At 43.5% G+C, this 13,495-nt stretch overlaps 1 protein-coding gene across 3 annotated transcripts; it reads left to right on the forward strand.

The window, feature by feature from the left end:
• Positions 1-1,135: 1,135 nt before the first annotated feature.
• Positions 1,136-8,870, forward strand: LOC110495755 (transcription factor Sp3). 3 transcript variants are annotated; one of them, XM_021571165.2, is made up of 9 exons: positions 1,136-1,317; positions 1,578-1,675; positions 3,168-3,401; positions 4,663-5,229; positions 5,496-5,657; positions 5,755-5,956; positions 6,073-6,262; positions 6,470-6,666; positions 6,779-8,870. In XM_021571165.2, the coding sequence occupies exons 2-9, from the start codon at positions 1,607-1,609 to the stop codon at positions 7,033-7,035; spliced, it is 1,878 nt and encodes a 625-aa protein (XP_021426840.2). In that variant the 5' UTR covers positions 1,136-1,317; positions 1,578-1,606; the 3' UTR covers positions 7,036-8,870. The 3 variants fall into 3 exon arrangements, with proteins under 3 accessions (XP_021426840.2, XP_021426839.2, XP_036808083.1); XM_021571164.2 differs by having other exon boundaries at positions 1,138-1,317; positions 5,463-5,657; XM_036952188.1 differs by lacking the exons at positions 1,136-1,317; positions 1,578-1,675 and adding an exon at positions 1,833-1,944 and having other exon boundaries at positions 5,463-5,657.
• Positions 8,871-13,495: the final 4,625 nt, after the last annotated feature.

Below are 13,495 nucleotides of genomic sequence, written 5' to 3' on the forward strand. Positions count from 1 at the left end.
TAGCACGTGCTCCAGCAGGTATATCTCACTGGTCACCCCCAAAGCCAATTCCTCCTTTCGTCGTCTTTCCTTCCAGTTCTCTGCTGCCCATGACTGGATCGAATTGCAAACATTTCTGAAGCTGGAGACTCACATCTCCCTCACTAGCTTTAAGCACCAGCTGTCAGAGCAGTTTACAGATCACTGCACCTGTACTTAGCCTATCTGTAAACAGCCCATCCTACCTCATCCCCATACTGGTATTTATTTTGCTCCTTTGCACCCCAGTATCTCTCTACCTGCACATTCATCTTCTGCCGATCTACCATTCCAGTGTTTAATTGCTATATTGTAATTACTTTGCCACCATGGCCTATTTATTTCCTTAACTTACCTCATTTGCACTCACTGTATATAGACTTTCTTTTGTTCTACTGTATTATTGACTATGTTTTGTTTATTCCATGTGTAACTCTGTGTCGAATTGCAACGCTTTATCTTGGCCAGGTCGCAGTTGCAAATGAGAACTTCTCAACTAGCCTACCTGGTGAAAAAAATAAAAAAAATGCTTGTAACAGGCTGGGGGGGGAACATGTTGATACTGCAAAATAGATTATATGCACAGTGACAGGTTCTGTGCATACGAGTCTTGGTTCATGCAAAAAATATGCCTTGTTGCAATGACTATTTTCCAGCACATATTCTTGAACATTTTCAGCATAACTGAAGCAGTTCCTTACAAAAAGCAGAGGCAATGAGCAACATCTGGCTGGCAGCCTCACAGAACATTGTAGCCAAGATGTTCACGATCACTGGACTTAAAGATAGCGGAGCTTAGTTGCAATGTTAGCCAGCTAACCTAGTAGTGTAACAAGGTGAATATACGGATACATTAATACGAAAAATATTGGAACTTAAACGGTGTTGCAATTACATTTTGGCCATTTTCCCAACACTTCCTGCTCCTTAAGTTCAACCATAGATTCCCAGATATTTGAGGTTCTTTAAAAACAAACAGGAAGCCGATATCCCATAAAAATGACGGACATATCGCTTGGCCATAGAAGTCTCACCAAACCCCAAAGCTAACCAATCAATTTTGAGAAGAACGGCGGGACTTCCTGTTACGTTCTTGTTAGCGCCCCCCCTTTTTTGTGTTTCCCTCACTGTCAATCAAAATAGAAAAAAATCGACCCGAATTCACCGATCAACACAAGCCCGCCTTTGATAAAAGATAATAATGTTCGGAGTTTAGTTGATCAGATAATCTTTCGATTATTACAATTCACGATATGACTGGTACATAACATTTAACCCATCGAAGCATACAACCAACCGGTGAGTTTGTACGTTACAACCGATAGCAGGCTAGCTACGGCTTTTAATCTTTTGCAGGAGACCTATGCTAGGTAGTTAGCTAGTTAACAAAAGTAAACATTCAATCTGTGTCGAAATCCGCATTGAAACATTGTCGCAAAGTTAGGGTTTGCAGTTTATTCTTCATCGACTGAAGTTTGTTGTCTCTTTGCAGCATTTTAGGAGCGGCAAGCTGTGAGAAATGTAGTGTTTTGCTCAATTTTCCTATCTCTCCATGCTAGCGCCAGAGCAACGTTTGAAACAAGAGGAAATGGCTACCGCGGACGTGGAAGGCAGTCAAAGCGAATTCCTACAGCACGGCGGAGCCTCGGAAAACCAGGTACCCCAACGTTTTCTATCTCGTATTTCGACTCCTCCGAGCTACTACTGTGTGGTGTTTTTAGCTAGCTAGAAGTTCACACGTTTTAAATGTTGCAGGGGGTGTAAAGCTAGTATACTTCCGCCGCTGTGTTCCCCGCTATAACGGCCACCCACTTTACCCCTCTAGAACCCGCCCATAGTGGGTAGGACACAGCCCGTCACTTGGTCAGGTCGCTGATATTTAGCTCGCCTACCTGGGGCTAAAGGGGTACAGTGGGGAAAGGAGGGGTGAGTGGGGAAACCGAACAGAGAACGTGGGAATCTGTGCACCGGACTACAAAATATCTCCCCCACGCCCATGTTGTAGCGATTACGTATTTTGTCTAGCCATTCTAGTTCTATTCGTTGGATGAAATAAGGGACTCTTAGATGTTTTTTGTCTAGTTGTGGTGACTAGCTCTCGAAAACGATTCTCCCTATGTAGACTGTTCAGCTGTTACTTTCGCCCACATTTGGCTCCATGTGAATTACAATTCCGAAGCTGTGTTATAACATTTAGAAACGCCAATCATTGCGTTCAAAGTGGTTTTCAAAACATATGCTAATATCCGCCTTATCTTTCATATCAGCGAGAAATTGTATTTAAAATAAAAAAATATACTAACTGTAGCAGTTTTGCACAGATCGACAAGCTGTGTGTCTCCAGTTGATGAACTACACTTCATCTCCAGTCTTGCATACACACGTGTTCGTGGCCGCCTATGTCTCTTCTGTCTTTGTAAATAAGCGATGTAACATGGAGATATGGCCGTGTGGAACACAAATCCTATAAAAGTTGTGTAGTAATTTTAACCATTTGTTTAAAAACATTTTAAAAGTATTCCTGATATGAAAAAACGTACAGCAAGCGATGCGTGTTAATGTTTAGACTATCGTCGGGGCTCTTACCAAAACTCTCCTGTCAGAATATAATGTACTCGTCAATAGGCGCTCAATTGGATAGATATTACATGCTTGAGGAAGTTTGGATCCTTTCTTATCAAACCACTTAGCTACGCCATAGCCTGTATAGCGGATTCAGAAATATTTAGGTTCATGGTTGATTTCTCATTTTTGCCAAAGGGAAATGTCTTGATACTACTGTATTATTACTAGTCCAATGTTGTAGATACCTATAATATAGGATTGGATATCTATTTTAACAATATCCACAATAATTGTCTTGTCTGCTGACACTGTATTGTGATATCAAACCATACTGCATGTCATTTTGCCCTATTCACAGCGTGGAGCCTGCACTCTGGTATCTATCTCTGTACCTCTAGCTCTCATCTCAGATAGTACAGAAATGTCATTTCCAAATCAATATTTTTGCTTCATATTCTTTGTGAACTACAATGCAACGGCGTAAGACTTATGGCCAATGCCGTCTGTAACTAGACCAACTTTTTTGCATTCCGCAACATTGAATCTGAGTAACAATTTATGAATGTGTGTCTTCTCTCTGTCAGACCACAGACATGACCGCCATCCAGCTAACAAGTTCAGACCGTTGGGAGTTGTTAACCCCGGTCTCGACCGGGAAGGATGCGCAGCAGGGAGTCGTCCACATTCCTAACTCTGGCATGATGACCTCTAACGGCCAGTATGTTCTCCCTATCGGGAACATGGACAGTCAGCCCATCTACGTCACAGCATCTGGCAACGACGGCTCAGCCAACGGAGTGTCCAGCATACAATACCAGGTAGTGTACTGTACACACATGCATATACACTACAGGGCCAAAAGTATGTGGACATGCCTTCAAATGAGTGAATTTGGCTATTTCAGCCACACCCGTCGCTGACAGGTGTATAAAATCGAGCACACGGCCATGCAATCTCCATAGACAAACATTGGCCCGTACTGAAGAGCTCAGTGACTTTTAACGTGGCACCGTCATAGGATGCCATCTTTCCAACAAGTCAGTTTGTCAAATTTCTGCCCTGCTAGAGTTGCCCCAGTCAACTGTAAAAGTCGTCTGTCTTCGGTTGCAACACCCACTACCGAGTTCCTAACTACCTTTGGAAGCAACGTCGGCACAAGATCTGTTCGTCGGGAGCTTCATGAAATGGGTTTCCATGTCCGAGCAGCCGCACACATGCCTAAGATCACCATGCGCAATGCCAAGCGTCTGCTGGAGTGGTGTAAAGCTCGCCGCTGTTGGACCTTGGAGCAATGGAAGCGGGTTCTCTGGAGTGATGAATCACGCTTCACCATCTGGCAGTCTGACGGACGAATCAGGGTTTGACTGATGCCAGGAGAGCGTTACCTGCCCAAATACATAGTGCCAACTGTAAAGTTTGGAGGAGGAATAATGGTCTGGGGCTGTTTTTCATGGTTCGGACTAGGCCCCTTAGTTCCAGTGAAGGGAAATCAACGCTGCAGCATATGATGACATTCTAGACAATTCTGTGCTTCCAGCTTTGCGGTAAGTTTGGGGAAGGCCCTTTCCTGTTTCAGCATGACAAAGCCCCCGTGCACAAAGCGAGGTCCATACAGAAATGGTTTGTCGAGATTGGTGTGGAAGAACTTGACTGGCCTGCACAGAGCCCTGACCTCAACCCCCCCACAAACACCTTTGGGATGAATTGGAACGCCGACTGCGAGCCAGGCCTAATCGCCTAACATCAGTGCCCGAACTCACTAATGGTCTTATGGCTGAAACTGCAGCAAAGTTACAAAATCTAGTAGAAAGCCTTTCCAGAAGAGTGGAGGCTGTTGTAGCAGAAAGGGGGAACCCACTCCATATTAATGCCCATGATTTTGGAATGAGATGTTTGACGAGCAGGTGTCCACATACCTTTGGCCAGGTAGTGTGTGTATATACATACATACACACACATGCACTTGCACACACGCACCTCTGTTAGCAGAATGTCCAGTACCAGGTCGATTATCATGTTAGCCCTTACACACAATATTCTCTACAGACAAATGCCGAACTCTCCCATGTCATCCCTCAGATCCACAACTCAGATGGAACTCTGGCAGGCTTCTCTGCGCAGGGATTGGACGATGGCTCGGGCCAAATCCAGCTCATCCAGGACGGTAGCCACGGCAATATCGGAATCAGCATCGCCACGACGACAACCTCTGACCTCCTAACGCAGGCCGGGCATATGCAGCAGATTCAGGGCGTGTCATTGGCCGGGGGCACGACCTATAGCGGCGCGGTTCCCATGGGGCTGTCGGGGGGTAACATAACTTTCCTCCCTATCAACAGCATAGACCTCGAATCACTAGGGCTTGCCGGCGCTCAGACGGTTCCCATAGCAACGACGACCGACGGTCAGCTGATCATGGGCTCCCAAGCGCTGGAGGGGCAGGAAGGTGCAGCCAAACAGCTAGCGACCCTAGTTAGTGAAGCTAACGGTAACACAGACCTCTATGTGCCAACAACCTCATCATCCCAGCTGCCTGAGACCATCGACGGGACCGGGGTTCTGACCCAAGCTACTGCCGTGTCTGCCGGGGTTTCAGACCCATCCTCAGAGAACTACAACTCACACAACCACCTGCAGCAAATACAGGTCAGTCATATGACATAATTCCCTAGGCTTTATTCCCAGTGCCCTACACCACATATAACAGTCATATTACAGTGAGCCATCATACAGGAAAAAAGTTACTAGTCTTGTTTAACTTGTCTTCAGCAGGTCATATCATATTACTATGTATGTTGCTGTAGGTCCTCCTCGGGACACTGTTCTAAGAGCATGGCTGAAAAAAAATACCATGACTGAATTAAGTCTGTTTCATCCAGGTGTCCACCTCTCATGCCTCGTCCCTCTCGCAGCCCATCCTACAGCTGTCGGGGGACAACCAGGGGGCTCAGGGACAGGATCTATCCCAGTCTGGGCAGACGCTCCAGAGTGTCCAGCTCGTCAACCCTGGAACCTTCCTCATCCAGGCCCAGACAGTCACTGCTTCGGGACAGATACAGTGGCAGACCTTCCAGGTAGGTTGTGTGGGTGTGTGTTTATCTGTTTCACTACCGTACGTAGGTGTGTGGGATCATGCATGTGTGTAACTCTTTCTAACGCACTCCCTCTCAGGTCCAAGGGGTCCAGTCTCTGCAGGGCCTCCAGCTCCCCCAGGTCCAGGGGGGCCAGCAGCTGACTCTGGCCCCAGTCCAGGGCCTCTCTATGGGTCAGGGAGGATCCATCACCCTGCCTAACCTCCAGACTGTTACAGTCAACTCTATAGGACAGCCAGGGATACAATACACACAGGGAGAGGAGGCCGGCAGTCCTGCAGGTAGGAACATGCATATGTATACACACACACACACACATACATACAAACTCTCCATCTTTCTATTTCTTTCTTCCTTTGTCTCTCTCTCACACACACACAACTATCTCTCCCCACAGACATCCAGATAAAGGAGGAGCCAGACTCTGAAGAGTGGCAGCTGAGTGGTGACTCCACCCTCAACCCCAGTGACATCAACAACCTGCGTGTCCAGATGGATGACGAAGACATGGACATGTCCACTGGGGAGGGCAAGAGGTTGAGGAGAGTCGCCTGCACCTGTCCCAACTGTAAAGAGGCTGGAGGGAGGTGGGTTAGAAAGACACACACAACATATTAACACAAATATATATATAAAAAGGTGGATCCTAGCTTTTAGCTCAGTGGGTTAATGTGGTCAAACCGCATTCCATACTCAGTAGGTTCCGTTTCTACCAAGACAATTGAAATTCAAATGACTGCAAGAAGTTGACTTTGTGTTGACCCCAACCCTCTCTCTTGTCACCCCTTCCCCAGAGGGTTGAGTCTTGGTAAGAAGAAGCAGCATATCTGTCACATCGTGGGCTGTGGGAAGGTGTACGGTAAGACTTCTCACCTCAGGGCTCACCTCAGATGGCACAGCGGAGAACGGCCCTTCGTCTGCAACTGGATGTTCTGTGGCAAGCGGTTTACCCGGAGTGACGAGCTACAGAGACACAGACGGACACACACGGGTAGGAATACACACGAACACCATCTTCACTACATAACACCAGCTTAACGCTCACCACACTTATTCTTTCATCACTCTCTACCTCTTTTTCTCCCTTTCATTTCTCTGTCCAGGAGAGAAGAAGTTTGTGTGCGCACAGTGTTCAAAGAGATTCATGCGTAGCGACCATCTGGCCAAACATATAAAGACTCACCAGAATAAAAAAGGTGTGGCTTCCTCCTCATTGTCTCCGCCCCCCAGCGACACCATCATCACCGCAGACGGAACCACCCTCATCCTTCAATCAGCTGCTGGTGCCCATGACCTCCTAGGCAATCAGGAGATCCCACTGCAGCTGGTCACCGTGGCGCCCGGTGAGGTCATGGAATGAGGGCGTGGCTTATAGACTGGCCAATAAACAGGGACCGTGTGGGCTTTTCTCTCCCATTTTTTTTTTATATATGAATATATATATATACGTAAATATATATGACAAATATATATATATTTTAAGTAAGAGTTATCATGACTTTATGTTTTTTATTTGCAGTCTTTTTATAGGCAGGCAAACAAATGACATTCAATGTTGTCTCTATGTACACACAAACAAAGATGCACACACACTCTCGCAAACATGAATACTCACTACGAAATGCCTTATTTTGTATCATACTGTTGTATAAAATGCTGGAGATGCATGTGTTTTTTAAGCTTTTGCAGATCATGTAATTGTGTTAGGACGCAAGGAATAGGAAAAGTGTAGTAGCCCTCTCTCTAGAGCGATTGACTATATTGAATCATCAATCGCTTTCTCTAGAGTGGGTGTTTGTGTATTGAGAGACTACATGTGGCTTCATTAACTCTTCACCTGAAACGACAGGCATAACACCCTTTTAAGACCTTGTGAACGCTGTCATAGCCATGATATAACACTTTCTTTCTTTAAATTATAAAACACTGACGGAGTTTATAACAACCAATATCTGCATAATGTTAGACCTTTAATGTAGTGGTAGAGTTGGGCTTGCACATTGATTCTCCAACACATACCTTTTATTTGTTAACAATGTTCTGATCAATTAATGTTTGGATTGATTGAAACTTTGCTAACCAATAAAGTTATGTCTGTGTGGACACTTTTTATTTTATATATATATTTTATTTCCATGTAGATTTTTTTCCAGCCCTGTACCCCATGAAAGTGATGTGACCTCATGCTATTAAAGCTTGTGGCATGCCCTGTAGTTTCAGGTGAAGCGTTATTAGTGGTTGGATTGATTTGGTGATAAGTTGGCCTGACATGCTGATCTAGGGTCAGTTTAGCGTTTACCCCCTTAATGTTTGAGGTTAGGATTTGGAGAGGGTAACCTGATCCTAGATCTGCCTGAAGGAAACTTTGACCCACAGCAGAATGTTTGAACGGTTTTTTTTCACATTTGTGTTGTATAGTCACATTTTATATTCTGTTTCTATGACTAGCTTAGTCTGGGACTTGTCAGAAGGAAGCGTCTCATATCGGTTTTTACCCATGGAATTAAAATGAGTTAAAATGACACAGGTCTGAAAATCAACTCGATTTCTCAATCGCCCACCCAAAATGGTGGCAACATTTTGAACTTGCCATTTTTGCATTTCTGGAACAGCTGAGGTTCACTGACCAGTATATTTAACATTTCAAATGGTACATCAAATATGGCTGCTGGAGCACGCACCCACTGCAAGACATTTAGTGGAGTCCAATTTTCTACCCTTCTCCTGAAGTGTGTACTCGTTCACTCACCCTCATGGATTTAAATGGAACTTATTGGGAGTGGATTAGGGTGGAAACTTCCTCCAGACATTTTTCTACCAATCCAATGCACACATCTGGGTGAGGTGTAGAATCTGAATCGCAATATTCAATTCTACTCATTCGAATTCTATAATGTTCCCACTCTCTTGCTAGTTGCTACTCATTGTAAAGGAAACAATCATGCCATTATTATTTCTAACTGTTATTGTAATCTTTCCTTGTCAGTATGTGCATGTCTTAGCGTCCACTTACCTGTATATTATCTTCTATTCACATTGTTTATAGAAGCCATTTTCTTTAGATAAATAATTTTCTTGTATCAAAAGCTTATTTTAATTTTTTTTTTTTTAAGAAAGTGTCAAATTTTAATGTTACTTTTTGTAAAACCTTTTTTCAAATGGATCATAATTAAAGCCTGAATCCTTCCAATGACAGACTGTGCGTGCGTGCCTGTTTGTGTCATACTAGTTATTGTATGATAACAGCAAAGATGTTTCCTCTCTGGTTACAGCAATCTTTGGTTGCAGAACTTCTGAAAACAATAGGTGGCAGCAAAGCCATGTGTGGCAGGATTACGTTAATTGACATCCACGAAGAAGAACGGTTTGTTTTCAACAATGGTTTTTACGAAGAAGAAACTGCAGGTTTGTTGTAATAATTATGTTATTGTGTCTTTAGCTGTTCGTTGCATTATGTTCTTGATAGGAAATTTAAATAAGAGGCAAAGACAGTAAATTTAGAAAACTGAAACATCTGTCACTTCATTGCAATAGTAAGAGTTAGTAAGTATCCTAGCCATGTATATGACTAAACCACATATTTTTATAACTAACCCAAGATAGACCAGAGCCTGTCGTTTCCAATGGTAGCAAATGAATCATAGAGGACAGAACAAGCATGAAGGGGGGCAGAGCCAAGCACGAGCTAGTGTGCTAAATGTTGTCGCATATATTTGCATATTTCCGTTAGAAAACACCTACTCTGAAGTGCGCGTGTGCAATAACTCAATTTGCCTTTGTTCTAAACAGGCAAAGGGCAAAGTCTACAAAAACTCCACTCTGTTAGAGATTATAGTTTTGGAAACAGAAAACTGTATGGAGATGAATTACATAATTAGCTGAATTCCGGTCAAAATCTCCCACTGCTGGCATTTGGGCTTCACTTTTTATACATCCGGTTAAATATCTGTCTCATTGTTCTGTCTGTGACAGAACAACCGATGGAAGGGGTTTAGTTATCATAATCTTTGACTATTGTTTTTTTCCAAGTTGCTACCTAGTAGTAGTGTCGTCTTTTTTTTTCCCCCGAGTTGGTTAAAATCGAATAATTGATTTCAAGACTGGGCTGAAAATCGTTCAGTTCGCATTTCGCTTTTCGATGGCCTAGGTAGACGATAGTGCAGATCTAGCACCCATGCAATATCGGGCTCTCAAAACACTGAAACAGATTGTATTTATTTTATTTAACCTTTATTTAAAAATAGGCAAGTCAGTTAATAACAAATTCTTATTTACAATGACAGCCTACCGTCAGATACGTACATACCGCTTCATTATTAGAGTCCTACTAGGAAGACTACATTTCCGTTCTAGAGGACTGACATGAGTATGATGCTGCCCACTATGAAAGGCTTTTTTTTTTTTTTTTTTTTACTATGAAAGGCTTATTTAGTTTGAAAATAGGTGATGTGTGCTGTGTTCAGACTTCACGGATCCCATGAGATGATGCGGCGCACTCTACAGATGTTTTAACATTTTTTTAAATTTGAACTTTTATTTAACTAGGCAAGTTAGTTAAGAACAAATGATTATTTACAATTACGGCCAATTGTGCGCAGCTTAATGTGATACAGCCTGGATACGAACCAGGGTGTCTGTAGCACTGAGATGCAGTGCCTTAGACCGCTGCGCCACTCGGGAGCCTCACGCCTATTATTTACTATGCTATTGCCCTATTCGGACGGGTATTATTAAAACCGTTGGTTTTGTCATCATTATCCAAACATGTGCTTTGTTCCAGTGGTCGATTCACAAATGATTAGTTTCTCCAAACTGCTCCCTGTAATTCTAATTTATTTCTATATTTTTAGTTGAATTTATTTATGATGGAAGCCTGGATGTTTTTATTGAGGTCGTGGATATATTGCAACGCCATATCCAGACGATAATAGGCAACACTGATAACTCGTGCTCGGTTGCCAGATGTAGGCCTATAGGTGTCCCCATAGAGTGTTATGTAGCACTATACAGGATCTCTCCAATAATGGTATCATTCCACGCGGCAGGATACATTCCGTAGCTGCCGCCGCACCACTTCGTCCTTTTATCGGCTCAATCCAGAGCGGATTCGCTTTGTAAAATCTCTGAGTGTATACACGCAGTCCCGCAGCTTTCCAATAGTTTAAAGCAGCTAACTAGCCTCTTCAACAGGGTGCTCTGCTGTCACCCCATTCGGTTTGGTTTGTGCCATCTCGTTTGGGGTTCTTCCTTGTTTTAATAACTAATTTCGCCTTTGCACTCCTAAACAACGCGATTTTTAGAAACTTTTGCAAAGGGTAAAGTGTTCAAATCTTAGTCCACTGTTCATAACATATTCTAGTTTGGGGACAGAAAACTGTATTGAGATCAAATGTTTCATCGATGAGAAATTTTGCAGAATGTTTTCCAACATCCATGTTCTCCCACTGCACACCAGTGAGCTTCCTCTCACTACCATATCAAGCGGATGCTAAACATTTATACATGTACATCCAATGAAATTGAAATCTCATTGTTCTATCTGTGGTTTCATCTCACAGGGCGCAGCCATCTTGCCGAAACTATCGTGTGTTCAACGGTGAACGAGCTATGCAAAGTAGCTAATTTAACGAGAGGTGACCATGCATGATGACAAAGCACATTCCCTTAAATCCTGCCAACTTGAACTCACACGCTTATAACGAGATAAGCTATAAACATGGCGTGAGTTACATTCGACCTACACGCATAAAGCAAGAAATAAACTATACACGTGTGTGAGGTAGAATGCCCTTCACCGTCAGGCAGTTAACACGCGTTGGCTTAATAATACTGAACAAAAATATAAACGCAACATGTACAGTGTTGTTCCCATGTGTCATGTGCTGAAATAAAATATCCCAAGAATTTTCCATATGCACAAAAAGCTTATTTCTCTCAAATGTTGTGTCCCTGTTAGTGAACATTTCTTCTGGGATCTTTTATATCAACATGGGACCAACACTACATGTTGTGTTAATATTTTTGTCCAATGTAGTTTCCCGTGGAAACACATCTCAGCTCAATTACACTGAGGGGTTCAGTTTGTAGCTGTGTTTACTATAGTTCTGTTGCACTACTTTACAGTACATAAGTAACTATTCCTTCATTTGAAACTGACAGCTCTATTACACTACTGTGTAGCTGTGTTTACTATAGTTTTTATGTTGCACTACTTACAGTAGGCTACATACAGTTTTGTTTTGTCCTCTAAATTGGCCGTCCCATTCAACAGTACAATGAATGTCATTGTTTGTATTGCTGTCTTTTTTTTATTTATTTTTTTATTGGAAAAGAATAAACATATTATTAAAAAAAATGTTTTAAAGAGAAAGAGTGCCTCAGCATCATCTTCTCCTGCCAGCACTTTCATCACTACCTATATTGTGGCCAGCAGCATACTACCCTGCATACCACTGCTGGCTTGCTTCTGAAGCTAAGCAGGGTTGGTCCTGGTCAGTTCTTGGATGGGAGACCAGATGCTGCTGGAAATGGTGTTGGAGTGCCAATAGGAGGCACTCTTTCCTCTGGTCTACAAAAATATCCCAATTCCCCAGGGCAGTGATTGGGGAAACTGCCCTGTGTAGGGTGCTGTCCTTCGGATGGGATGTTAAACCGGTGTCCTGACTCTCTGAGGTCATTAAATATCTCATGGCACTTATCCTAAGAGTAGGGGTGTTAACCCCGGTGTCCTGGCTAAATTCCCAATCTGGCCCTCAAACCATCACGGTCACCTAATAATCCCCAGTTTACAATTGGCTCATTCATCCCCCTCCTCTCCCCTGTAACTATTCCCCAGGTTGTTGCTGCAAATGAGAATGTGTTCTCAGTCAACTTACCTGGTAAAATAAAGGATCAATAAAAATGGTTGAGAGCTGGTCACGGCTGAAACTGACCACAAACCACTCATTGCCATATTCAGTAAACCTCTACTCAATGTGCCCACGAGGCTTCAAAGCATGCTCCTGATGCTGCAAAACTACAGCCTGAAGGTCGTCTACCAGCCAGGACCAGAGACACACTGAGCAGGGCAACAGCACAATGTACAGGCAGAGGCACTGTCTATCAGCGGCATGCCATCTGTTCAACAGATCAATCAGGCAGACTACTTAAACGTCACAGATCACTGCCTAGCCCAGATCAGGCAACACAAGGACGAACACCTACAGTCACTGAAGTCCATGGCTCTCACAGGTTGGCCTTCCCTGAAAGAGGAGACACCTTTCACAGTGAGAGAATACTGGACCTTTTGAGATGAGATCAGCGTGCAAATTGTTTCTTGTTCAGAGGTCAGAAGGTCATTATTCCCAAATCACTACATCCAGAGATTCTTACCCGCATACACTCCAGTCACGTTGGAGGTGACGCATGCTACCGCCAGGCTCGTGAAACATTATACTGGCCAAACATGCAAGCAGAAAGTAAAGACTTTGTCAGCAGCTGTACGCTCATGAACAGCAAAAATAAACCATGATGTCACACGAACTGCCCACAAGGGCCTGGAAAAACGTCAGCATGGACTTATTCAGCCACAGACAAAATAACTATCTTCTAATTGTTGATCACTACTCTGACTTTTGGGAAATTGAACTGCTCCCTGACTTGTCTGAAGAGACGGTAATACATCGCTCCAAGGCGCAGTTTGCATGGCAAGGTCAGCCTGACAAGGTCATCACGGACAATGGCCCACAATTCACTGCACAGTTCAAGCGTTTCGCCTCAGAATGGGAGTTTGACCACGTGACCTCCTCTCCAAGACAACCAAAAGCAAATGGCAAGGCAGA

The sequence above is a fragment of the Oncorhynchus mykiss genome, chromosome 18 (assembly GCF_013265735.2).
Source record: "Oncorhynchus mykiss isolate Arlee chromosome 18, USDA_OmykA_1.1, whole genome shotgun sequence".
Lineage (NCBI taxonomy): Eukaryota > Metazoa > Chordata > Actinopteri > Salmoniformes > Salmonidae > Oncorhynchus > Oncorhynchus mykiss.